The sequence below is a fragment of the Euprymna scolopes genome, chromosome 6, assembly GCF_053919585.1.
Source record: "Euprymna scolopes isolate OS-2025 chromosome 6, ASM5391958v1, whole genome shotgun sequence".
NCBI classification, from domain to species: domain Eukaryota; kingdom Metazoa; phylum Mollusca; class Cephalopoda; order Sepiida; family Sepiolidae; genus Euprymna; species Euprymna scolopes.
Window position 1 is genome coordinate 36940183 of NC_136487.1, and position 26792 is coordinate 36966974.

Here is a 26792-nt window from a genome sequence, read left to right on the forward strand (position 1 = left end):
CTAATCTCCAAGGGGTAAATATTTTATCCATTTAATTTGTGAAGTAGTTAAATCTCGATAGACATTTTTAATAGAATAAAATTTCATCCATTTCATTTTCGATGAGAGTAAAATTCTGTTAATATTAAATCCAATAATTACGGAACACAGCATGCAATTTTAAAGGATATTTGCTTTACTTTGAAAGGATATAGAACTCCATCCTTCAAGTTTAAAGATGGTACAATTTTTAAAAGGGTAAAACCTTACATGTGACCGTTTTTAAAAAGAGTAAAAAGCCCATATGAGGCAGTTTTTAAAAAAGGGTAAACCCCACATATGTGACGGTTTTTAAAAAGGGGGAATCCTATACAATTTAAGTTTAAAAATGAGAAAGCCCTATATGTGTCCTTTTTTAAGAGGAAAAACATATTAGATAAAACGCTATGTGTCAGTTTTAAATGGGATAAAGCCCCCTATAACAGTTTAAAGAATAAAACTATTTTTAAAGAGGATAAACCCCTCCCATATGTGACAGTTTTAAAAATGCTAGACCTTATATGTGTTAGTTTTAAAGAGGGTAGAACTATGATTTGTCATGAGCCGATTCCAAAGACCATATAAGATATAGATTTTAAAGACTGTAAAACCTGAATATATGCCAGTTTAAATGATGATAGAACCTTTATAATTGAAGGAATACTCTTACAATACTGCAATAAAGACAGAAAGTCTCTGAGTTGTACGCTAGGCAACAGCTTGCAAGTTTTACAAAAGTTCATATTAGAATTGAATAAAAAAAAGAAAAGAATGCTCCCCTCTCCCCACTCTTCCCCCTCCCTTTTCTCTAGTTCTTCTCTTCCGTTCTCTATCTTCCATTCGTAGACATTTTGTTTTGCTTTTCTATATTTTCTCTTCTTTCTGCAAGTCATGTTGGGGATAAAAAGGGACCAGCTCTGTCAAATGGATGTATGTGCTAGTACAAGCGTTGCTACTGTTGAAGAATTTGGTCTTGAATTGTTTGCTTCTAAATCAAAAGCTTGACATGTTGTAATCTGTGGAAATGGTAAAACAGCCATTTCTTTTCTTTTTTTTTCTTTCATAATTCCAATTATTTGGCTGTTGGTGGTGATAGATGCTTAATCAAAATCGATAACTTTTTTTAAGTTGCCATTTTTTTTTTCATCTGAGATCAGAATTTAGTTTGCTTAACTAATATTTTATTTATGTTCATTAATTAGATATGAAACCTTTTTCTTTTTTAATATTTAATCGGCTTCTTCGCATATCCCAGCATTACTCTCAGTTGCCTTTCAATATACTCTGTCATTGAACTTAAACAATACTGGATCAGGAGAATAGTAGGTAGAGATTGTGCAACCTTTGCTTTATTTCAATTCTTTTTAATTAAGTAAATTATATATCATATTAAAAATACCTTTTAGCAGAAGACTGTATAAACTAAATGGACAAGATTCAAAGGCAAGATTATCATTTGGTTTATTATTTTTTATTTCATTTACATGATGTCTATATAACAAATGAGAAATGTGAGTTATCTTAACATTACTTTATTATATGTAATCAACAAATGTTTTGGTAAAGCTGATATTTTCTTGATAGCTGAAAAATGATTTATTTTGGACAGAAAAACCAATAACACACAGCAAATATGAGTTTATTATCATTTCTATGAAAATAGTTTCCATTGTTTTTTAAATATAGGACTAAGCCAAATGGGATAAATTAATAAGTACTTAATACTCAGAAAGTAATATTGTGCTACATAGTTCAATACATAACATTTCACTGACTTCTTTTTTTGAAGAACTGCTGCACATCAAAGTTACAAGTTCCTTTCTCACACCATTACAATAATGATCATATTATTATTATTATTGTGTTATTCAAAAACGAGTCTACATCAAAGGAAGGTTACTCTCATATTCTTGTCCAAGGTTCCCAGCTTGGCCTTTTTTAAAAGCCAAATTCGCAAAATTTGGCTTTTAAATATGTTTTTTTTTTTTTTTCAAAGCATAACGTACGGACTAAGGAAAGAACAAGTAGAATATTTCTAGATTGTTATAATGTTCTCTTTGTAAGGATCAAACTTTTTGTCTCTTCACGATCTACTGTCTTGAATTTTGAGAGGTTGATTTTCATGTTATGTATAAAAAGCAGTGCCACAACATGTATTATCGTGGTTGATACCCTGTGTGTGTTTTTCGGTGTAAATTGACCCATTCAGAACACCTTACTTTTCTCCATGTATAAATAAGTATGGATATATTGAAAACTGATGAAACAATCACTATATAGGATTTCCCCCACTCTCTATTTTTGCCTAAATCTAAACACAGATTCCATGAACAAAGTTTCTTACCCAGAAAACTGCCTGCCTTTGGAACACTGTTCCACTGGCTTGCTTCCTGATTGAATACAACATAGCTTTCAGATTCAATGTAAACAAGTTTTTGTTGAGCCGTATGCCATAAATAATCAAATTCTACCCAATTTACACCGTTAATTATTATTATTATACCACTACCTTACATTCATTAACCCTTATTATCGAGTTAAATTAAGGCCTTTATAGTTAAAAAAAAAAAAATCCGTTAGGAGTCAGTTTCTTTTTTTTTTTTTTTTTATAGAAATTCATATTCTATCATTCTCATTAACAACAACAGCCAACAATTGTGAAATATTTTTTCTCATTTCATCTTTCTACCTTTTTTTCCTGTCTTTCTTGATTTCATAAAATATTTTTATTTCTGTTTTGAATGTTGGAAAATTGGGTAATGTGCAAAAGAAAGTGGTGTTTTTTGTTTTTGATTTATTTCCTTTTTTAAATATATCTAACGATATTATGTACTTCCATTCTTTTTCTACTCCCTTTGTTTAATTCTTTGTTTCTTCATTTTGTTTGACTGTAAATCCAATTGCACTTTTTCTTTTTTCTTTATTTTTCTTTATTTTTAATTTATTTTATATATTTTTAATTTATTTTATATATTTTTAATTTCATGTTTTGGATATTTTTTTTTTTTTTTTTTTTACTCCTTTGTAGATAATTTTTGTGACTCTGGAAGTGATTATATCTTTCATTTTATTATTTTTTTAATTTGATGTGCATTCAGGATTTTTTTTCTTTCTTCTAGTTTCTTTATGATTATTTCATGTTTGTCCCTCGTTTTTTTTTTGGTCTGTGTTTATTAACTCTGTCTTTTTTTTAACTTTATTTTTTCTCTCTCACCCTTCCTATAACTCCCATCTCCTTGATATACATCTATAATTTAAATTTTTTAAACCCACCCATAAATATGCAATCTGCCTATGAAGCTGCCACACTATCCAGGAATGTCCATTCGTTTATATATATATATATATATATATATATATATATATATATATTTATATATATATTTATTTTCTAACTGAAACGATAAGTGTTAACATTATTCTTTGAATTCTGTATTATGAAAAAAAAAATGTTGGTACTCCTGCTTCCAAAACAGTACAGTTTTTTTCTCTCTTCATTTATTTACTTTTAAAAATAAATATGGAGTTTCAAAAAACTTTAAAAGAATTGAATATTTTTTGTATCATTTAAACTACTATTCTTGTCATCTGTTATTTTCACATTTCCACCAATGTAATCTCCAAATTGATGCATTTTTATATCAAATTCGAGAACATTGAACTGACCCCTTTACTTAACCCACAGGGTAGATTGTTCTCTTCTGTCAGCCATGACTAGGTTGAAGTGTCAATTAATAATTTATTCTTCACTGTTATCAGCTGTAGTAAGGATCGAAACTTCAACCTCCTGAAAACTGTTACTTAAAACTGATTGCCACTCAGTGCCTTTATCCGTTGTGCTATGGATAAAATGAAAGGTTCCGTTTGAAATTCTGTATAGGTTCCTGATTTTGATTATTAATCCTCATCTAAAATATTCTGAAAAACTCTTCCAAAAGAAATATTTCTAAAATAAAATTGGCACAAACTAATCGGATGTTAAGTCCTCGAGTGGCCTCTGGGTCTTTAAAAAAAAAATTACCAAATTTCCACTACTAATGATGACTACGATAATACGGTTCCATTGATTGCAACCAAAAACCAGGACTTTTAGATCTTCAGTTTGAATATCTCCAAACTGATTGTTCTTCCTTAAGGACAAGTAATCAAACATTAAACGACAGAGAACTGCTTTTGCGATATAGATAATTACTGAAAAATATTTCTAGGTGAATGAGATATTTTTTTTTAAGAAATTGGATTGAAATACATTTTTGGTTATTAAGATCATAGACTCAAGTTCTCAAAAAAGAATTCACAAACCAGAGTCAAACATTGATTTTGTAAGAAGAAATCTATCAGTTACAAAGATTCAAGAAAGGTTATTTTATTATATAGATATTTTATTATATAGATAATTAAAAAAAAAAAAAAAAAAAAAAGATCAGTATTTCAGTTTCAAATACATGTACGAATTGCATTTTTTTTATGAAAGAAAATTCCAACATAACCAAAATTACTTTTAACCCATGTACTTGTTGACAGATGCTATGCTTTCTGGATATACTGACATTTTTACAAGTTTCATGATTCATTATCATTTGTTATTTGGATTTATTTTCAATTACTGAAATTAAAAAAAAAAAGAATTTATTTTTTATTACTTTTTTTTATATACTCTACTTGATTATTGGTAATACTCTACTTTTGGTGGAAGTCCAGCGTTCAACCTAATTTAAAAAAAAATACAAAACTACAGAAAAAAATCTTAATGTTGTAGGTACTCGTCACAGGACAAAAATGTCATATCCCAAAAATCACATAAATTGATCAAGTAAACATATATATATATAAAACCATATTTTTAAAGAGGTTTTAAGATTCATAATATACTGTAATGTTAATTTTAAAATCAGGGTAGTTTGAATTGTCTCCCTTTATTAAGCATGGTAGCTCAAAATACAATGTCTCGCTTCCTCATACAATTTGCTTAGGTAAAAAAAAACAATTATTTGATTAATTTACATGATTTTTGGAATATGACGTTTTTGTTCCATAACAGGTACATACATAAAGATTTTTTTTTTGAATTTTTGTTTTTTTAATTAGGTTGAGTTTTTTTCTCTATACATTGACTTATATTGTTACTCTAGCTTCTATAACAGCAATTGAATTACCAATAATGCATTCTGTTATATTTCCGGTAACCATGTTTACTGCATGAATTTTAACATGGCTTTGGGTTTTGTCCACCAATCAAAACAAGGCCAACTGGATTTATTAAACCCGGTGTTTATTTACCTTTTGTTTTCCAGAGATGTCTTCACTGGATGGGTTGCCACCCGACAAGCAACAAACTCTTTCCCTGTCAAGTAAATTGTGGTGGGAAAGAAGAAGAAGCAAAGAGACAAAGTCGAAGATGGCATCATCATCATCAGCAACAACATCAAGGATGTTAAAAAAAAAAGACTACAATTTTAGAAAGAGAAGAAAAATTGAACATTAATTATTATTACTATACTACTACTCCAACTATGAACATCTCTTACCAATATTGCATCCACCAACATTGTATGAGACTACTTCTGATTGGTTGTTGGGTAGTCATGTGATCTACCATTTTAATTACTGTTAGAATCACTTATAAACTGTTCACCAAAAAAGAACATTATTTGTGCTTTAGTCTAAATTGTATAATCAAAAAAAAAAAGATATAATGTTTAATTTTCACTGCATTTTTATTAAAAAAATGACTTTTATAAAGGAGGCATATTATGTATTTTTAAAGTATTGGTTGGAAAATATGACAGAAACTGGATTTTGTTACAATTCTACCGCATTCTTTAAAAAAAATTGGTGATGGGGAATAAGGTTAATGCTGATGTAAAAACAAAAAACAAACGGTAAAATTTGCTGGAAAAAAAAAACTCGTTAATTTTGTTCATTTGTGGGCTATTGTAAAATTGGAAAGGCTTCTGATGGGGAAATCATGAATAAAAGAATTTACTGAAGTTAGAAAGTTATTTAAATTTAGTAATTTTAAAATCTTATTTTCTCAGCAAAGCATTTGCTAATTTTTATTTTTATTTTGAAAGATTAGATTCAGATAAATCATTTTAATCACTGGATTTGGTGCCAGATTTAATGAGTTTTCATTTTTATTTTTTTATTTTTTTTGTTGCTGTTGCTTTTTTTTGCAATCACATCTCTATGAAAAAGAATGTTAGTATTTAAAACAAAATAGGCTGAGATTTTTTTTTTTTTAAATGAATAAAACTGTCAAAGATCATAAACTCTTGGAATCTATTTGCATTTCGATACCAAACAAGACGTTTTCGTTTCTTTTAAATTTTTAAAAAAATTTTACCTTACGATTAAAATTATTGCCATATTGTCTGCTTTGTATTAAACTACCTTAGCAAACCATGCATACTATATTTGATGTTTGGGTACACAAACCTTTGAAAATAATGTTTACAGAGTACTAAAACATTAAAATAGTGAGCATTTTGTTGGACTGCCATAGTTTGATACAGAATGAAATGTAACAGCACTCGCAATCCTATTATTTAACAAGTAAAATTTAAAAACTGCAAAAAACTATTTCCTTTTTTTTTTTCTTTTTCATTGAAATGCAGAGATCCGAACAGTTTAATAAATTCATGGGAGTCTGATTATAAAAAAATAACATGATTTTTTTTTCTTATACTAATTAAAGAAACGACTGGTCTAGACATTTTTGATATTTTGAAAAAGGAAAAAAATCTGTATCTTTTTCTTACATATATTAGATAAATTTCTCTAAGATCCCACAAAGGTTTATATAGTTGCTTAATAGTGTATTATACAACCAGAGCTCTTTAATTTAACATGGTATAATCTTAGTTTATTAAAAAAGAAACATTTAATTTACAAACAATTGTTTCTGTCCTTTTTACAAAATTATTGAAACAATATAATCAACTCGGCTTATATCATGTTATATATATACTCACACACATACATAGTGAACTGAAACATCATATGACTGTTTTCCACAACCAAACATGACACTGTGGGTTACATTGATCGGAAGCCCTAGACTTGAGTTTCATGTTTCTGTAGACTTTTCAGCAGAACACATATGACTTAAGTATTTCAAATGTATCCTACTGAATAGACTATAATAAGGGTGAAACTCAAACATCGGATTTCAAGTCTGTGGTGTTTGTTTGATTTTGCAAAACAAATATATATATAAGATTTTATTAAAATAAATCTTTTTCCAATGAATTCTTTTTCAGTCTTGTCAAATTCAACAAATTATCTGTATTCTTATACATTGAAAGCAACATTGACTGGTGGCTTCCACTTGAATTCAAGTGGCAGCAAGTATCTTTAATACTTTGGAACTGTCTTTGGTTATTCACGCCTAACTGATTTTAATATTGTTATCTTGATAGTCAGTTACTTCCATGGATTTTCAGTTTTTACCAACTAAAAATATTTCCAGAGTTTTAATTACTATTGACTTCCCCCCTCCCCCATCAAATTAATTATTGTTTGATGTTCACATTCGGGGAGGGAGAATTATATAAAAGTTATTGGAATCTTCAGGCAGATTTTCAATACTTAAAAAATTCTAATCCGAAAATTTTGGTTTGAAATTATTTTGGACTGCAAAGGCATTTTTTGTGGTTTTTGTTTTGTTTTCTGTTCTTTAACATTACACTAAATATGACTAATAACTTTATTTCTATCGATGAGAAATCAGTTTAAATTCATAAAGTAAATCGCAAAGATACGTCTGTAACTGAAATATAATCCTTTCTTTGTTTAATTGATAGTTCTTTACATGTGAAAACTCTTGAAAGTTTTTTTTATACATATATATATAAACAATTGGATTTAAATTATGTAAATCAAATTTTAAAACAATTTATTTTTCAACAAGTATGTTCATGTGTGTCTATATATATATATATATATATATATATATATATAGAGAGAGAGAGAGAGAGATCGAATATTCAACACTATTCAGTTGTTTAAAACTTCAAAAGATGGGGCATAAACAGGGGATAATAATTCACCAGATTAATGGCAAAAAAGTTAATTCTTAGAAATAGTTTTGTGATATAAAAGGTTTTAGGTGGCATAAGTTGCTGTATCGTGCTAATTCACCTCCTGAGAGGTCAGTTTTATCACATAATCTATATGTAACATTCTGCTAAATTGGATACTGAAAAGGTGCATTCTGTTTGATATGCAACACTAACCGGTGGCTGCATTAACCAGTTCTCGATAAACATATACAGTCGTGCAGTTGGCTATATAAGATTGTTTTGTTTTTTTTTTTACATAGGCATCACCACTTATCAAGGCCAAGAGGCCACTCAAGGATAAGGGTTAAAGAGTGTACAGTAGACATTGGACAATATAGTAATCATTAGTAATGAAAATTTGGTAAATTTGATAACTTATATAAAACGGCTCATCAAGAACTTATTTACGTTAGACTTGAACACAACCATATTGTAGGCAGTCGGAAAGCAGGAAAACGGAAGACAATTCCACAGGCGTGCAGTTCTAAGAAAGAAGCTTTGTTCATGGAATCTACGTTTAGGTTTAGGCACAGATAAAGAGTGGGGAGAATTATTGATAGTGTGTACAGCTAGACGAGTGTTTCTTGTGAAAGTTTGGCGAGGCGGGACCATAGATTGAAGCTCAGTTGAACACCTTCCATGAAAATAACGATACATCAGAGACAAACTCGCAACATCTCTTCTGTGAGATAGAGGTTGCAAGGAAGAGAAAAGGACATCTACGAGGCTACGAAGTCTATTTTGAACTCTATCAAGGCAGGCCAAGTCCTTTCTAGCAGCTCCTGCCCAGATGTGGCAACAGTATTCCATCCTTGGACGTACCTGGCTCTTATATAGATAGAGAATTGCATCAGCAGTGAGATATCTACTGGATCGATAGAAAGATCCCACTATTTTTCCAGCGGCCTTGGCAACAGATTTGATATACGTGTTCCATTTAAGATCAGGAGTAATGGTCAATCCCAGAAGCTTGTCAAAACTTGAGGCCTCCTGAAGACAAGAGCCATTCATTTCAATTGATGCCAGATGTGGATCAGAATGTTGATGATGTAAAGAGAGAAGCTTGGTTTTAGATGCATTAAAAGTAACCAGCCACTCCTTTCCTCATTGTACTACGTGCTCAAGATCAGAGGAGAGAGAATTGGAGAGAACTTGTTCGTTTACTGTCTTGGATGTGCTACCATAAATGGTAGTGTCATCAGCATAAATGTCTACAAATGATGTAAGGATGTGATTTGGAAGATCATTAATGTAGATCAGGAAAAGAGTTGGGCCCAAGATGGACCCCTGAGGGACACCGGCATTAATACTGTGAGCTTCTGATATTATTCTGATTATTACCAAAACATGTTTCAATCACAGTTATAGAAAACCAGACCTCTTCAAGCCTATCATCTTTTCTTGGAGAGGTCTGACATCCTATAGCTGTGACAGAAACATGTTTTGCAAATGTATAGCCAAATAATGTTTGTACGTATGAAAGTCTTTATAAACATTAAGCAACTTTATTTATTATTGAGCACTCATATGGATATTTTACCCTGTGGATGCAAACTTTACCTAGATTACTATATAATTTTTATTGCTACTAATCATTATGGTATTGCCTCACCGTCCACCTGATAAGCCCATCAACCCTTGAGTAGTCTTTGGGCCTTGATAAGTGGTGACTCATTAGTAAAAAAAAAAAAAAAAATTAAGAAAATAAACATTATCCAGTGTGAAAGTGCTTCTCTATAATGCTAGCGGGGGCAGGAAAAACAACGTCTCATCATATATCCCTATTAAAAGAAATCACAAAGGGCAGGTCCAGTGACCACAGTGGAAGGCAGTTGCTCAAAAAAAAAAAAACTATCTTCATCTCTATGACACATAATCTATCTCTCTGGCAGATTGTGATTAAGATAAGCGCATATCATTGTCCTCTTCCAGTGGAATGAAGCTCCATCCGGTAAAAATAAAAAGTTTTTAATGGACACTTTCACTGAGCTTATCAATTTGCAAATTCTGAAACATTTGCCGATAATCCTAAACCTTCTGAGTCATATTTTCATCAAAGAATTGGTTGACAAAAATGATGTAAAAAGATTTGCATCAGCCAATCAAATGATTCTGCATCCTGATCACATATTTCGTCCATCATAATGACTTGGTCATTATTTAATCCACAAATCTTCCCTTTTAGCCATTTCAATCAAAATTCTTCAATTTAGCTTGAAGTTTTGGGACTCATTTTTCTTTGCTAATCCTGTGATTCCAATTTTTGCTATTTTTTGCTAGCTATATATATATATATATATATATATATATATATATTATAACTTTTAAAGAACCCCGAACATAGTGCTATAATTAATTACTGAGGGTTTTTTAGGGGTTTTTTTTTTTTTTTTTTTTTTTTAGTTTGAACATAAAACATGAATTGGGTAAAAGGTTAGCCGATATCCTTAAGCCTGTCTTGGAAATATATACATGTTTCTGCATTCCTGATTCTTTTCGGTTTGCAGAATTTATTCGTGATGTAAAAAGTTCATTAAATACTGGATATTTATGTTCCTATGACATATCCAGTTTGTTCATCAATGTGCCTTTGGATGAAAATATCGGCATTTGTGCCGATAGTCTTTATCGTCGGTCTCTAACTAAACCCTCCTTTCCTGAGCATATATTTTTGGAGCTCATGGGTCTAGCTACTAAATCGGTTGAATTTAGTTTTGACAAGAACATGTATCGTCAAGTTGATGGGGTAGCAATGGGAAGTCCTTTGGGTCCAACATTGGCGAATAATTTTGTCAGCTTTCAAGAAAAACTGCTTTTTGATCGTTTTCCTGAACCGATGTGCTATTCCGTTACATGGATGACATTTTTTTTCTGTACGGAAGTTGAGGGGTTGTTAGAACAATTAAACTTACTTCACCCTGCATTGACGTTTACTATGGAGGGTGAAGTTAATGTTCTTAGATGTTCTTATTGAAAGATCCGGTATTAGTTTTACTATTAGCATATATAGAAAACCCACATTTACAGCGCAATACATTAGCTGGGTTTCGTTCTCCCCTAAAATCAGAAAATTAAATCTGATAAAACTTTAGTGCATCGGGCTTTGTTGCTCTGCTCTAGTACTAAACTAGATGCGGAACTCCAAAGCATAACGAAGGTCCGAACGGTGTTTGGGACGAAAAATGCTTTCCCCTCCTTTCGAAAGGATGGTATCCCTACCACTCAATACAATATGGTTGTTTATCGATTTAACGGTCATGTGAAGCTGACTACGTGGGCCATACCATTCAACGTTTGGAGGTAAGAATTTTCAAACATGTCCCCCCTTCGATACGTAGGCACAAAAAATGGCCAACATCCGAGCGTTTACCAACTCATAGGTTGGCCATTGGTGCACATTTATTACAGTGCCAAATTTGTACTGAAGGATACACGGATGAAACTTTCTCGATTTTACACAGAGCACTCTCCAGAATTCACTTAAAATTCTCAACGCTGTATACATTTATTTGCACCAATCATCTCTGTGTAAGCAAAGAGAGTATACCCATAAGTTAGAACTTATGGGTATTCGCTGAGATTGTTTCTCTGTCTTTTTTCTTCTATTCCCTATACAATTTTTTTTTTTTTTTTTTACCTTTGCTGTTAATTTATGGTCTTTTGACCATGTTTTTAAACAATGCTTTCTCCCCCACTGCCAACGTATATCTTGAAAAGAGGTTGGCTGAAAGACGTCTAGATAGGGTTTTTTTTTCTTGACCCACCCCTTATTTATCCTCTTTATCTTATGTAGGCTTAGGAGAAATATACTTTAGAAGTGAATTTTGGTCTTTTTGAAAGTTTCTTTTTAATGGTATATGTTTAAACTACAAAAAAACAACAAAAAAAACTCAGTAATCATTATGGCACTACGTTCGGTGTTCTTTAAAAGTATTATAAAATTATGTACCCATAAAAATCTATATATATATATATATATATATATATACACACACACAGGTATTTTAGTTAAAGACTATATAGTACAGTGTCTGTTTGGTGTATTAGGGCTTCATCATTTTGGACAAACAATCTTGTTATTGTCCGGTTGAATCATCAACACCTTTTAGTGATAAAAAATTAACTGAGAAAAAAAATAGAGATTTTAGCTCTTATAGAATACACAACTAAACACTTTATCGATTTCTTTCAATTAATGATATATATTTTACATAGTTTGACTGCTGGAGCTGCTCATTGGTGTTCCAATCAAATAAATAAATCCGGATTAAAACCTCCAGTGCAAACCCTACCTGATAAATACAGTAAAAAAAAGCTATGCTCCATTTATGTGAGGAAAAATATATATCGGTTAGAAAAACCATTGACTTAAAAAAAAAACAAAAAAAAAAACAGGTTTCTAAAGATCAGCCAGTATTTTTGGAGGTATTATTATCTGATGAAGGTTTTTTAAATTAATTTGTCAGAAGTTTATAAATATTTGAAAAAAAATGTTGCCATTCTTTCAATGTTCATTGTCTTTTAAGTTTACAAATATATATATATAAAGTGTAATATATATATATATATATATATATATATATGATTGTTGAGCTGGATTAAATCCGACGATATGAAATAAAATGGAGGTGGAAGGACCTGGATACTCAACGTTTCGCCCGATTTATGCGGGCTTCTTCAAGAGGGATGGTCATTGACGAGAGAGTCGGAGTCGGCATTATATATAGCCCCAATCCTCCGACTCTCTCGTCAATGACCATCCCTCTTGAAGAAGCCCGCATAAATCGGGCGAAACGTTGAGTATCCAGGTCCTTCCACCTCCATTTTATTTCATATATATATATAAAATGAAAGATGAGGAATAAAAGTTATATATAACTTGATTATGTCAGCAGAACAATACGGAAAAATACAGGGGAAATTTTGAAAAAAAAAAAAACTCTTTAAGCCAGGACATTTTGAAGCTAAATGCTTCTCATCAGAAGAGAAGGGCCAGAATTATACAAAATATAAATAGAAAAAAAACTGGCTTAATGATATTTTGAAATGAAATGAGAATGAAGGAATATGATAAAATGACAAATTGTAATCTTTCCTATTTTTTCCTTTCTTCTTTTATAATTGGCTCTTCTTTAATGATCCCAATTATTTCATAGTGGCCTATATTTTTTTTTATAAATATGACCTACATATATACTACCTTTCAAATTTGCCCTTTTGTGTTGTACCTACTTTTAATTACTATATACCATATTATCATATTCCTCAATTCTTCTTTCATTTATAAACGTCATTAAGCCAGTTTTTTTTTTTTCTATTTGTATTTTGTATAATTCTGTCCCTTCTCTTACTCTGACGAGAAGGATTTAGCTTTGAAATGCCATGGCCTGAAGAGGGTTTTTTTTTCAATTTTTCCTTAATTTTTCCTTATTTTTCTGATGATATACTAAAGTTATACATAACTTTTATTCCTCATCGTTCATTTAATATTATTGGTTTCTGCTCCTCTTGATAGTGTTGAGCTTTTCTTATCTAGATAAGTTTTGCTTTGTTAAAGATTTACTCTTTGATAACATATATATATATATATATATATATATATATATATATATAGTATGAACCTGCATTAATATTTATCTTCATTAAAGGATTGCTATAGCTCTATGAATGATAAGCCTTGCTATTTTTAAAATCAAATTCTGATAGACAAGCCCAGTATCAGCAGCCTTTGCCAATGTGTGTACATCCACCGTATTTTTAACCCGTGTACATACAACCACATGCGGCATAAACGCGCATATGCTTTTTCATCATGATGAAAATCCACATGCGCTTATTTGCATTTGTAGGTCATGTTTGCAGTTCACACGTACAATGTCAGAAATGCAAGATGGTATGCGATGTGTAGCAGCAACACAGATGCATTCAGGTGCACATTTGTTGCTATGTTTTTTGTTTTTTTTTATTTTGTAAATATTACAAAAAAAAAAAAAAGAAAAGGAAAAAAAAATTCCATTGTGTAACCATTGTTCCCAGTGTTTCTATCGATATCCAGTATTGGGCAGAACACACACACACATATTACACCATAAACATCCTCTGATAATTTTCCCCTACGGCGGTCCACACATCATATATATATATATATATATATATATATATATATATATATATGTAGGTGTACATAGATATGATCAAAAGATGATAAACACAAAATTACTTACATTTTTATGTACAATAAACTTACTCCTTTATTAAAAATTAACATAATATAAGCCTTTTGTTTGTTTGTTTGTTTTGTTTGTTTTTAATTTTTTATGATTTTAGTTCTTTTGTTTTAAGTCCCACGTTTATACCAGGTCAAAGGTTATATTTATAATGTTAATAAAAAAAAAAAAAAAAACTTTGCATGATATAAAACAAAAAAAAAAACGTTTGCATTATTTGGATTCATCGAGCTATGTTCTCATCTTGAGTGTGATTTTTCGCAACGTTTCAGTCGATGTAACCTCCAACCTTCTTCAGGTGTATCATCGAACTCAGGAATGTTTCTGACGAACTTGGGAATTTGGACAGAATTTCAAGCAGAACCCTTTATTTACTTCACGGGGGTAGCATGCTCTTGTTCCGTCAGCCATGACTGGATAGAGATCCTAAGTAATTCGCAATTGTATTTTTCAGTCGCCCACACTGAGGATTGAACCTTCAACCTTTAGGAGAATATCACTTTTTACAATTGATTTTTCCAAGTATTTTGACCACTGCGCCACGGGTCCTTACGGTCCATGAAGTAAATAAAGGGTTCTGTTCGAAATTATGTCCAAATTCCTGAGTCCGACAGAAACATTCCCGAGTTCGACAAGATACACCTGAAGGTCAGAGGTTACCTCGAAGAAAACATTGTGAGAAATGACACTCTAGATGAGAACAGTAGTCCGATGGATCCAAATAATATGAATAACCCATAGTCATCTCAAAATTTCAAAAACATTGAGAAAAAAAAAAATGTAATGATATAAACGAGTACATGTTGACTGAACACAATATTTAAAAATAATGTCGTAGGCATTAACTAAAAGTAAATAACTGTAAATTGAATTGGGCAACACCTGGTAACCCTGCTAGTCTTTATTTTTTATTTTGTTAGTATCTGGGTAATGCATGAAAAATGGACAGACAAATAAAAACTGAAAAATCTGCTATTGTCTCACACACATACACAATAGTGTGTATATATATATATATATGCATGCATACACACACACACATATGTATATAGTAAGTTTTGAAAAATATATATGGCAATTAAGCTACACACAATTTTCCGCATTTTATTCTCATAAGAATTCGTCAGACTATTGCATAGAATTCATGCTGCTTTGTATTTATATAGATCCCCGTGGTATTGAATTTGTTAAAAACAAATACTCTAATACAACATATTTTTTTTTCACAAAGGAGTCATCACTTATCAAGGCCCGGAGATCACTCGAGGTAAGGGTTAATGGGTGTACATTAGTCAATAGGATTATAGCATAGTAATCATAAGTAGTGGAAATTTTGTAAATTTGATTACTGGGGGGGGGGGCGGTTTGTTAAGAACTTGTTCACATTGGACTTGAAGACAGCCATATTGTAGTCAGCTGGAAAGCAGGCAAATGGAAAAGAGTTCCACAGGCGTGCAGTTCTAAGAAAGAAGCTTTGTTCATGGAATCTACCTTTAGGTTTAGGCACAGATAAAGAGTGTGGGAAATTATTGATAGTGGTTTTGGCTAGACGCGTGTTTTTCGTGAAAATGTAAAAGACATCCAAATTAAACCTTGGTCATCACAAAAAAAAGAAAAAAGAAAAAAAACGTCCTTGCTAAAACAACAAAGAAACAGGAGCGTGCACATTCATTAGCTTGAATAAATAGGTGTGTGAATAACTAAGAATCTGATTGGCTGCCTAGCAAACTCAGTACCACGGGGATATATAAAAACATCAAGGAACGTCAATTTTAATTTAGTGCAATATCTTGACGAATCCTCAGGAGGATTAAATGCGGAAAATTCCATGTAGCTTACTTGCCATATATATTTTCAAAACTTACTACTCAGCTCTACTTACATATCGAACACTGTCACCGCAAATACTGAAAATATTTACATAAAATTTAATGTAGATACTTAATATATATATATATATATATATATATACATACTATAATTATAATAAAATCGTGAAAAATGATTGCTATGAAATTTTCATTTGGAATTTGTATAAACTATTAATATATATATATATATATATATATAGTAGTCATTTACAAACACTCTGTATCACAACTGTTGAAAGACAAGTATATACTTCAAGCAAGGATTGAAGCCATTAGGCTATCAGCAGCAAGCCACAAGTAATTGAAATTTTAATGTTTATATAAACATTATTAGGCAGCAAAGAGTGCTCAATTCGTTTTTACACAGTGCTTTGTATTGTTACTAATGCGGCTGCTAATTTCACTTACTGTAGTTCTCAGTTCACAATGAGGCAAAACGCATACGTAGTCGTCCAGACAGGCTGTTTCGTTGTATCATAGCTCTTCAGTGTGGCTAGACAGATATACATATTTTGTTGTATGTGAGCAACAAATGGATTCTTCATAATAGTTGCATTTTTTTTTTTTTTTTTTTTGGTTTATTTTCCATCAACTTTTCCAAAGATCTCAAGGATAAAGGAAACATCCAAAACTTGATTTATTTTTATTATCTAACGTTTCGACTTGCACAAGTCACCATCAGGATATTTCGATGCAATTCAAAGGTCTGAATTATTCATCTATTTGTATTAAAATTATCTAAATTACTCTGACAATTATTCTCACAGTGTTTCGATCGATGTAAACTTCAAGTACATACAGCATAATTATGTTTACACACAGGTTTTTGTTAAATCCCCAAAGTTAAGCAATGTTGAGCTTGGTCAGTACCAGATGGGTGACCATTTGGGAATACCAGGCCCTGTATGTAGGAGGACATTGATACCTTCTTGCAAAAACCTAACGTCATAATCTCCCCTGCAATTGGGGACTTCTTGCGAACTTGATATTCCTATGAAATTCCCTCCTTTGAAAGAAGCCAATTTAACTTGCCTACGTTAAATGTCAGTGCTACTTCATCTTTATGTCAAACTCGGGAATTTACACAAAATTTCAAATCATTTAATTTCATTTAATCCACTTAATACACCACGGGTTCATGTAGACAATTCTTGTATGAATTTTGGGAAAGTTTAAACCAAATTTTATTTTAGATTGTCAGTATTAATATTTATATATGGCATAATTACGTTGACACACCAGTTCCCGCTGGATCACCGAAGTTAAGCAACATTGAACCTGGTCAGTATTAAATGGGTGACCATTTGGGACTTTCAGGTGTTATATGTGCTCTCCGCTTATCTCAGCATTGTTTCCAGTCGTCCTGGTCTTCTCCTTGCCACTGGACTCAAACAGTGCCGATTCAGGAGAGGTGTGGTTGGATATTGCGCAACACTTGCCTCACAATTACATGCCCTACTGCCCCTAAGGGGTATCCTTTGTCTTTCAAGACTGAACAGAAGTGTATATACACATGTAATAGTAGGTGATATTGTGTATATATTTTCAGTATTTATCTCAACAGTGCTCAGTAGGGCTGAATAGTATTTGTATTTTAGCCTGATTTTATGTGGGAATAAAACCAGGAAGCCTCTCTAATTACTTGCCATGTGTAATATAATACTATATATATATATATATATATATATATATATATATATATATATATATATATATATATATATATATATATATTTCTGTAGAAATATATTTTCTTATTATATATCAATCCTTATATAAGAAGCTCAATGTAATTACAGAGCAATATAGAAAATAAATGAAATTCAATATGGCGTAATGGAAAAATATAAAGGTAACTGCAGCTTCTCTTCCAATTTTCGGATTTTTTCCATGTAAAATCACATTTCAATTCCTTTTGACCGATTGATCGTTGCTATTTCTTCTGATGAGTGAAGGGCATAATAGATTCACTGATTGATATAATAATTAAGTGATTGATTTTGCGCTAAGAAATAGGTACTGTCAAGAATTGTATAAGTCAACTGAATTAAAGGAATAAATTATAAGATGGTCAATATCATGAATTTTGGAATATAATTTTTTGTCATTTATTCTCTCTCTCTCTCTCTCTCTCTCTATATATATATATATATATATATATATATATATATATATATATTCCAGGTTAAAGGTATTATTCAGGAGATAAAACTCATGAATTAAAACGAGTTATTAAGAGTGCTCAATAAAAAAGAGCCAAATATATTATTTTTATTTATATAGACAAATATTGCATACTCGCTAGCTTGAACATGCTAGTGTTTCGGAGCAATTTCTTTATTTCTCTCGCCTGACGGAAAACAGTTGGTTTTTAATAAAGTGTTTATCTGCTATTCTTAAAGAACCAGATAAAAACTTCATTTCTCTCGCCTGATGGGAAATAGTTGTTTTTTCAATAAACCAACTGCTCTGAACCATTAGCATGTTCAGTGTAGCAAGTATGTAATATTTGTTTATATAAATAAAAATTGGTTTGCGCAACTGCAGTTGCGTTTCACTGATACTACCTCATTGAAGCTCAAAATGCTTATGAAAATAAATTTAGACAATGATTTTTTAAAATCGAATCTTTATAATCCGTGATTTCGATATTTTATTTAATTCTATACTAAATCTATGTTTTGCACTGCTTCCTCTACTCTAGATGGTTTTTCTTTTCCCTTCCTCCCTCCACCCCACCCCCGCATGTAGTTAGTCATATCTGACGATTTTTCTTTACTTTCAAACATGGCCACCAATTAGCATAATAATAATTGAATATCTTAGATCACTGGAAAAGTTGATGAAAAAACACAATCATGATGAAATGTAAATTTTATTTCATAAAAGACAAACAACCCTTATCCTCGAATAGCCTTTGAGCCTTGATAAGTAATGATTTCCTAGTTAAAAAAAAAAAAACGGCCATTATAAATACTAGAATTAATAAAATGTCAGAATCTAAGCTTTGATACGATACTTGTATGAAAAAAAACAAAAAAAAAAAAACGACACTCATTAATACTGAAGAGACTAGGGAGAGAAAGATCCTATGATAACGCTACCAGTCTTGATGCTGTATTTCACCTTTTCTGTTCTCGGTCGGTGGAGGAAAAATCCTTCATGACTTAGATAATTTTTGCTTTTGTTTCTATCCAGAGTGCCCCTTTTTGGGGAGCTGGATTTTCCCTACATTAAAAACCGACCTTGTGTCTAACTCTGCCCTCAGGGGGAGGCAAGTAAATAGGAACGCTACCGGTAAATAGTTCCATGCTACATAGATAAGTCGGGGGGGGGGTAGAAAAGGTAGAAAAATAAATATAGAAAGCAAGAATCAAAAGTAAACATTTGAAGGGTCTTGCGGAGATGAACTTTGTTACCAGGCTTGTTGAACTAAACAAAATAAAATAAAAAACAGTAAATGTTTAAAAAATCTGGTCAGAAGAGAGGCGGGGAAGATCAAATAGCTGGGTTGGTAAACAGAAGTCAGTGCAAATGAAAAGAAAAAAAATTAAATAATTTGAACAGCATTGAATTTTGGTATCAAGATTTTAGTCATTATTGTTTTAAAAGACTTGCTATTGAAAAATATCCAAGTATAACTGCTTATTAGAACAACAACAATAATAATGAAATATATATATATATATATATATATATATATATATATATATATATATAACAGGCCACCCGGCGTTGCCCGATGCTAAGATACGCTTAAATATCATATTTTAATTCATGCAGATTACGTAATTATAGAGCCAATTTTCTATCGATTATTATATTCTATCTAATATATAGTAGTGAGATGAAAAATTTAATGTATATATATATATATATATATATATATATATATATATATATATATGATTCAGGTGCCATCAGCTAGAATCAAAACCAAAGCATACAACTCTCCAGCCTCATTCCTTAGCCTCTACGCCATACCCATACACACAAAAACAGTTAAGAAATGACATTTTTTTAACATATCAATGTAGATTTGTGCATGTAAACAGGTTTAGTCAACTACTCCTGCCAAAGTCAACTGTTTTGGTTTCAATTTTGACCGCCTTAATAGCAAATGTTTTTATTTCCTCAATCATCGCTATGATTTTCTGAGGAAGTGCTTCGAAAACGGAGTCGAAACGTTGAAAATTTCTTAAAAAGACCACAGGTTTTTCTTCCTTTTTTTTCCATAATGTCATAATATCTTACCTGCTTATATATATATATATATATATATATATATATATATATATATATATATATATATATATATATATATATATTTCAATAGAATTATATTTCACTTATTGATTGGCCGTACTATACCGGTGGTTTCTGGATTCAAACATTTCTATTAACTGCTAAAGTCTGTAAAACTAACCTCATTCATCCATCAAGTCGTAAATCAATATTACTTGTTTACTTTTCGATGAGTAAGGCATATTTTACTTCTATTAGCAGTTAATAGAAACGTCTGATCTTCAAAACTGCCAGTATAGTATGGTCAATGGATCACTGTATAAAATTATAATAGGCATATTATATGCCCCTCTTTACTCAACTGTCTTTATTTCTTTACATTATGTATAATGTATATATGTAATAATATTAAAGCAATAGTATTTGTTATAATGCGAAAGTCTTATGTAAATAATATAAGAAAAAATAAGAAAAAAATTATTTTATTTGTGTTTATTATGCATTATAACAGATTCTCTTGTTTTAATGTTTTTAAAATTAACAATAGTTTGTAAAAGAAAAACTTCGTTAGTTTATATATATATATATATATATATATATATATATATATATATATATATATATATATGAAGTATGTCTAAAGAAGCTTTCAATAAAAAATGCAAAAATAAAGAATGCAGTTTAAATTCCCGGATGGAAAAAATACATCAACTTTAACCTATCGCAGACTTAGCACCTACATAATCCGACTTTTAAAATGTTTATAATGACCAAAGAGAATTCATTTATATAAGAATGAAAAAAAGCCTTTACTAAAATTGTTAAATAGAAATAGACTTAGCAATTGCATAAGCCGATTTCGCAAAAGTTTTCAATTTTAAAACAGAATTTAATTATATAAGGATGAAAAGAGAAAACCTTAACTAAAAATTTTGTAAATAGAAAACGGGGATCATCAGCTTATATATATATATATATATATACTAGCGAGGGGTACCCGGCGTTGCCCGGGTGTTTGTAAAGTGTGAAAAAAAAACAGGTGCGCGTTTTTGATTGACGTGACGGCGATAGACATTCAGCAGTTAGCATTTTGTGCGGGGGGGGGGGACAGTTTTTAATGAGGTCAATAAATCGGTTTGTTTGTTTTTAAAAACCCCGCTCCCTGTTTATTAGGGGGGGGGCGTCTCGTCTCGAAATGAAAGCTACCGTTTGATATAATAAAACCAGGAAGCCTCTCTAATTACTTGCCATGTGTAATATAATACTATATATATATATATATATATATATATATATATATTTCTGTAGAAATATATTTTCTTATTATATATCAATCCTTATATAAGAAGCTCAACGTAATTACAGAGCAATATAGAAAATAAATAAAATTCAATATGGCGTAATGGAAAATATAAAGGTAACTGCAGCCTCTCTTCCAATTTTTGGATTTTCACCATGTCAAATCACATTTTAATTTCTTTTGACGGATTGATCGTTGCTATTTCTTCTGATGAGTTAAGGGCATAATAGATTCACTGATTAATATAATAATTAAGTGATTGATTTTGCGCTACGGAACAGATACTGTCAAGAATTGTATAAGTCAACTGAATTAAAGGAATAAATTATAAGATGGTCAACATCATGAATTTTGGAATATAATTTTTTGTCATTTATTCTCTCTCTCTCTCTCTCTCTCTCTCTCTCTATATATATATATATATATATATATATATATATATATATATATATATTGTTTTAAAAGAGTTGCTATTGAAAAATATCCAAGTATAACTGCTTATTAGAACAACAACAACAATAATAATGAAATATATATATATATATATATATATATATATATATATATATATATATATATATATACTAACAGGCCACCCGGCGTTGCCCGATGCTAAGATACGCTTAAATATCATATTTTAGTTCATGCAGATAACGTAATTATTATTATAGAGCCAATTTTCTATCGATTATTATATTCTATCTAATATATAGTAGTGAGATGAAAAATTTAATGTATATATATATATATATATATGTATATATATATATATGATTCAGGTGCCATCAGCTAGAATCAAAACCAAAGCATACAACTCTCCAGCCTCATTCCTTAGCCTCTACGCCATACCCATACACACAAAAACAGTTAAGAAATGACATTTTTTTAACATATCAATGTAGATTTGTGCATGTAAACAGGTTTAGTCAACTACTCCTGCCAAAGTCAACTGTTTTGGTTTAAATTTTGACCCCCCTTAATAGCAAATGTTTTTATTTCCTCAATCATCGCTATGATTTTCTGAGGAAGTGCTTCGAAAACGGAGTCGAAACGTTGAAAATTTCTTAAAAAGACCACAGATTTTTCTTCCTTTTTTTTCCATAATGTCATAATATCTTACCTGCTTATATATATATATATATATATTTCAATAGAATTATATTTCACTTATGGATTGGCCGTACTATACCGGTGGTTTCTGGATTCAAACATTTCTATTAACTGCTAAAGTCTGTAAAACTAACCTCATTAATCCATCAAGTCGTAAATCAATTTTACTTGTTCACTTTTCGATGAGTAAGGCATATTTTACTTCTATTAGCAGTTAATAGAAACGTCTGATCTTCAAAACCGCCAGTATAGTATGGTCAATGGATCACTGTATAAAATTATAATAGGCATATTATATGCCCCTCTTTACTCAACTGTCTTTATTTCTTTACATTATGTATAATGTATATATGTAATAATATTAAAGCAATAGTATTTGTTATAATGCGAAAGTCTTATGTAAATAATATAAGAAAAAATAAGAAAAAAATTATTTTATTTGTGTTTATTATGCATTATAACAGATTCTCTTGTTTTAATGTTTTTAAAATTAACAATAGTTTGTAAAAGAAAAACTTCGTTAGTTTATATATATATATATATATATATATATATATATATATATATATATGTCTAAAGAAGCTTTCAATAAAAAATGTAAAAATAAAGAAATAAAAATAAAGAATGCAGTTTAAATTCCCGGATGGAAAAAATATATCAACTTTAACCTATCGCAGACTTAGCAACTATATAATCCGACTTTTAAAATGTTTATAATGACCAAAGAGAATTCATTTATATAAGAATAAAAAAAAGCCTTAACTAAAATTGTTAAATAGAAATAGACTTAGCACTTGCATAAACCGATTTCTCAAAAGTCTTCAATTTTAAAACAAAATATAACTATATAAGGATGAAAAGAGAAAATCTTAACTAAAATTTTGTAAATAGAAAACGGGGATCATCAGCTTATATATATATATATATATATATACTAGCGAGGGGTACCCGGCGTTGCCCGGGTGTTTGTAAAGTGTGAAAAAAAAACAGGTGCGCGTTTTTGATTGACGTGACGTCGATAGGCATTCAGCAGTTAGCATTTTGTGCGGGGGGGGGGACAGTTTTTAATGAGGTCAATAAATCGGTTTGTTTGTTTTTAAAAACCCCGCTCCCTGTTTATTAGGGGGAGGGGCGTCTCGTCTCGAAATGAAAGCTACCGTTTGATATGACGAAGTCGACATTGACCAAACGTTACTTAGCTCTCTAGAGACCACTGGTTTTCGGCCAGTAATTAGAGTCGAGTTTCGCTTTTTGTTTATACCGAAAACCGAATGTAACGCGTGCCGATGCGGGGAAATGTGGAATAATTAACGTTTGAAAGTCAATAAAATTTAATAGACAGGCGAGCTCCGCGGTTAAGTGTGAGATATTACAATTTATAGATGATATAAAAAGTTTTAAGAAGTTGTGAAGCGAGCGAGCGCTTCTCTGAAAGAAGCCTTTTGTGGGCATCGAGGAAAAGCGTACATACATACATACATACATACATACATTTTCGCTTATATATATATATATATATATATATATATATATATATAAGCCTGCCGAGAGCAACAACAGTGTCAAATAATCACTTTAAAGAACATCAGCTGATAAACAGATACAGACGTTTCTTTAACTCAACAAGAAAGATTTCCAATATATCGGTGAATATCGACCAAATTGATATAAAATGTTATTTGTAATAAAATATATTCTTACATACGTAATTGAACACTCTGGTTATTTTTTTTCTTCCGAATTACAGAATTTTATTATATAAGATAAAACAATAGTTTATTTGCTGACACTTTTCCCTATATTCATTAAAAAAACACATTTTTGTTGAATATATGAAAACTTGTTCCCTGAGTTAACTAAGGTTTCATAAGACATTAATTAAAAACATTAGTCATACACTATGAGTTAAGCCTTTATGTAAAGGAATTATATATACAGGGTGGCCGAAAAGTCCCAGGACACTATACATGTATTTTTAATAAAACAGCAGCAATTAAGCGCTCCTCAACAGTAAATACACTGATATCAGTCATAACCTGAAAAAATGAATAAAATAAATTGTTTTACAACATTAGAATATTAAAATCAATCATATTTAACAGCATTAAAATATTAAAAATAGAGTGTCCTGGGACTTTTCGGCCACCCTGTATATATATATATATATAGAGAGAGAGAGAGAGAGAGAATAAATTAAAAAGATAAAGAGTAAAGTTACAAAGGAACGTTTTTATCATTATCAAGTCAACAAGGGTTATAGAAAACAAAATAAGGGAGAAACCTCTTCTGACCAAAGCATTTCAAAGCCAAATGCTTCTCGTCAGAAGAGGAGAAAAGCCGGCATTATACAAAGGTAAAGGTAAAAAGACAACACTGACTTAAAAAAATATTCAGATTAGAAATGGAAAAACTTGACAAATTAGAATTGGAAAAAATTATTTTAGATAATATGATGAGAATAAAAGAGGGAAGCGCCAGAAAAAATAATAAGAGAAAAAATATATTAAAGAATAATTTAGTAAAATTAAAAACTATAATTAAGTTAAAATAAAAACTATATATTAAAAAAATAATAAAGTAATAAGAAAAAGATATTAAAAAATGATAAAGAAATTAGAAAAATTTACAAAGATTTTAAAAAGTTCAAAGATTTAAAAAAAAAAAACTTTTAAAAAACTCCAAAGTTAAAAAAAACAAAAAAAAAAAAACAGTTATAATAAAGTTTTGATAAAAAAAAATTAAATTATTAAATACAAGCAAAGCAGGACAAAGTAAGTATGGAAGAGAAAAGAAAAAAAGTTATAAAGTAAATCAACTCAATTTCTTGGAAGATAATCCATCAAGAATTAGGTGTACTCCAAAATAAAATAAAACTAAAGTTAATATCCGGTACACTCGCATGCAGAATAATCTGTAACTCTTATTGACTTGATAATATAAGAAAAGTTTGTATGCAACTTTACTCATTATCTGTTTAATTTAATCTATTGTTTGCTCCTCTTAACCGGGCAGAGCTTTTTTCTTTTTGAGATAGGTTTGCCATATCATTTAAAATTTATCTTTCAGCTTAATTTTACTACTATATATATATATATATATATATATATATATATATATATATATATATATATATATATATAACAGTTATTAAAAAAAGCTACTAAAACTAATTTTATGTTAAAGAAATTATACACACACATATATTCATAAAAACGAAACTGCTAAAACTAGTTCAGTTTTAATAAAACGACAAGAAATTAATATGTATCGGACAAGTCATGCTAAAAATTAAGTGAAATTGGGATTAATAGCAAATTTCGATGAAATCCATTTCAAAGTTTATAAAAAAGATTTTAAGAATAAACATTTTTCTTCTGTTTCATGCAATATTGTTTAGCAGGAAATGTAAATCACCTCAACAATTTTCAACTGTCATCTTTTCAAAACGGATGGGTCTTTCCTACATTTGAAACCTGTATCATGTCTCAAGAAATTATTGATCTAATCCAGCAGCACACTATATATATATATATATATATATATATATATATATTAGTGTTGAGATGATTAATCAGGAATCGGAAAAATCAGAAGATTTGGAGCTATCGAAATCAGAAAAATTGATGCCTATTTTCCGATGCCAAAACGATTCTTTTAATCGTCTTTTTTATTTGATTTTGTTTAAACAAAAATCTCCCACTGTTGGTAATAATGATAAAATAATAGACGTTTATTGATTTTAAATTACCAGTAAAGCTAAAATCGATAGATCATTCTCCGCAAATGTATTTTGATGTTTAGGAAAATATCTGCATATTTAACATATGTTTTTTTACAATAATCGGGTGAAATAATTGTCTGTATTTTTTAGATGAGGTGTTTTAATTTATTGAGATTGTCGGACTGGCTTCCTCATCTTGGTTGTTCGAGACTCTTAACAAACGGTTCCCCAGTTCAA

At 30.3% G+C, this 26792-nt stretch overlaps 1 protein-coding gene across 9 annotated transcripts in view; it reads left to right on the forward strand.

The window, feature by feature from the left end:
* Positions 1 to 6125, forward strand: part of LOC145277605 (TOX high mobility group box family member 3-like) — a 730818-nt gene extending 724693 nt beyond the window's left edge. For 6 of the 9 annotated variants that reach the window (XM_080129132.1, XM_080129133.1, XM_080129128.1 and 3 more), the window contains one exon: positions 5313 to 6125. In XM_080129132.1, coding sequence (XP_079985258.1) covers positions 5313 to 5373 — 61 coding nt within the window. In that variant the 3' untranslated portion in view covers positions 5374 to 6125. The remainder of the gene's footprint in view (positions 1 to 5312) is intronic. The other 3 variants (XM_080129127.1, XM_080129130.1, XM_080129131.1) reach the window with 1 other exon arrangement.
* Positions 6126 to 26792: the final 20667 nt, after the last annotated feature.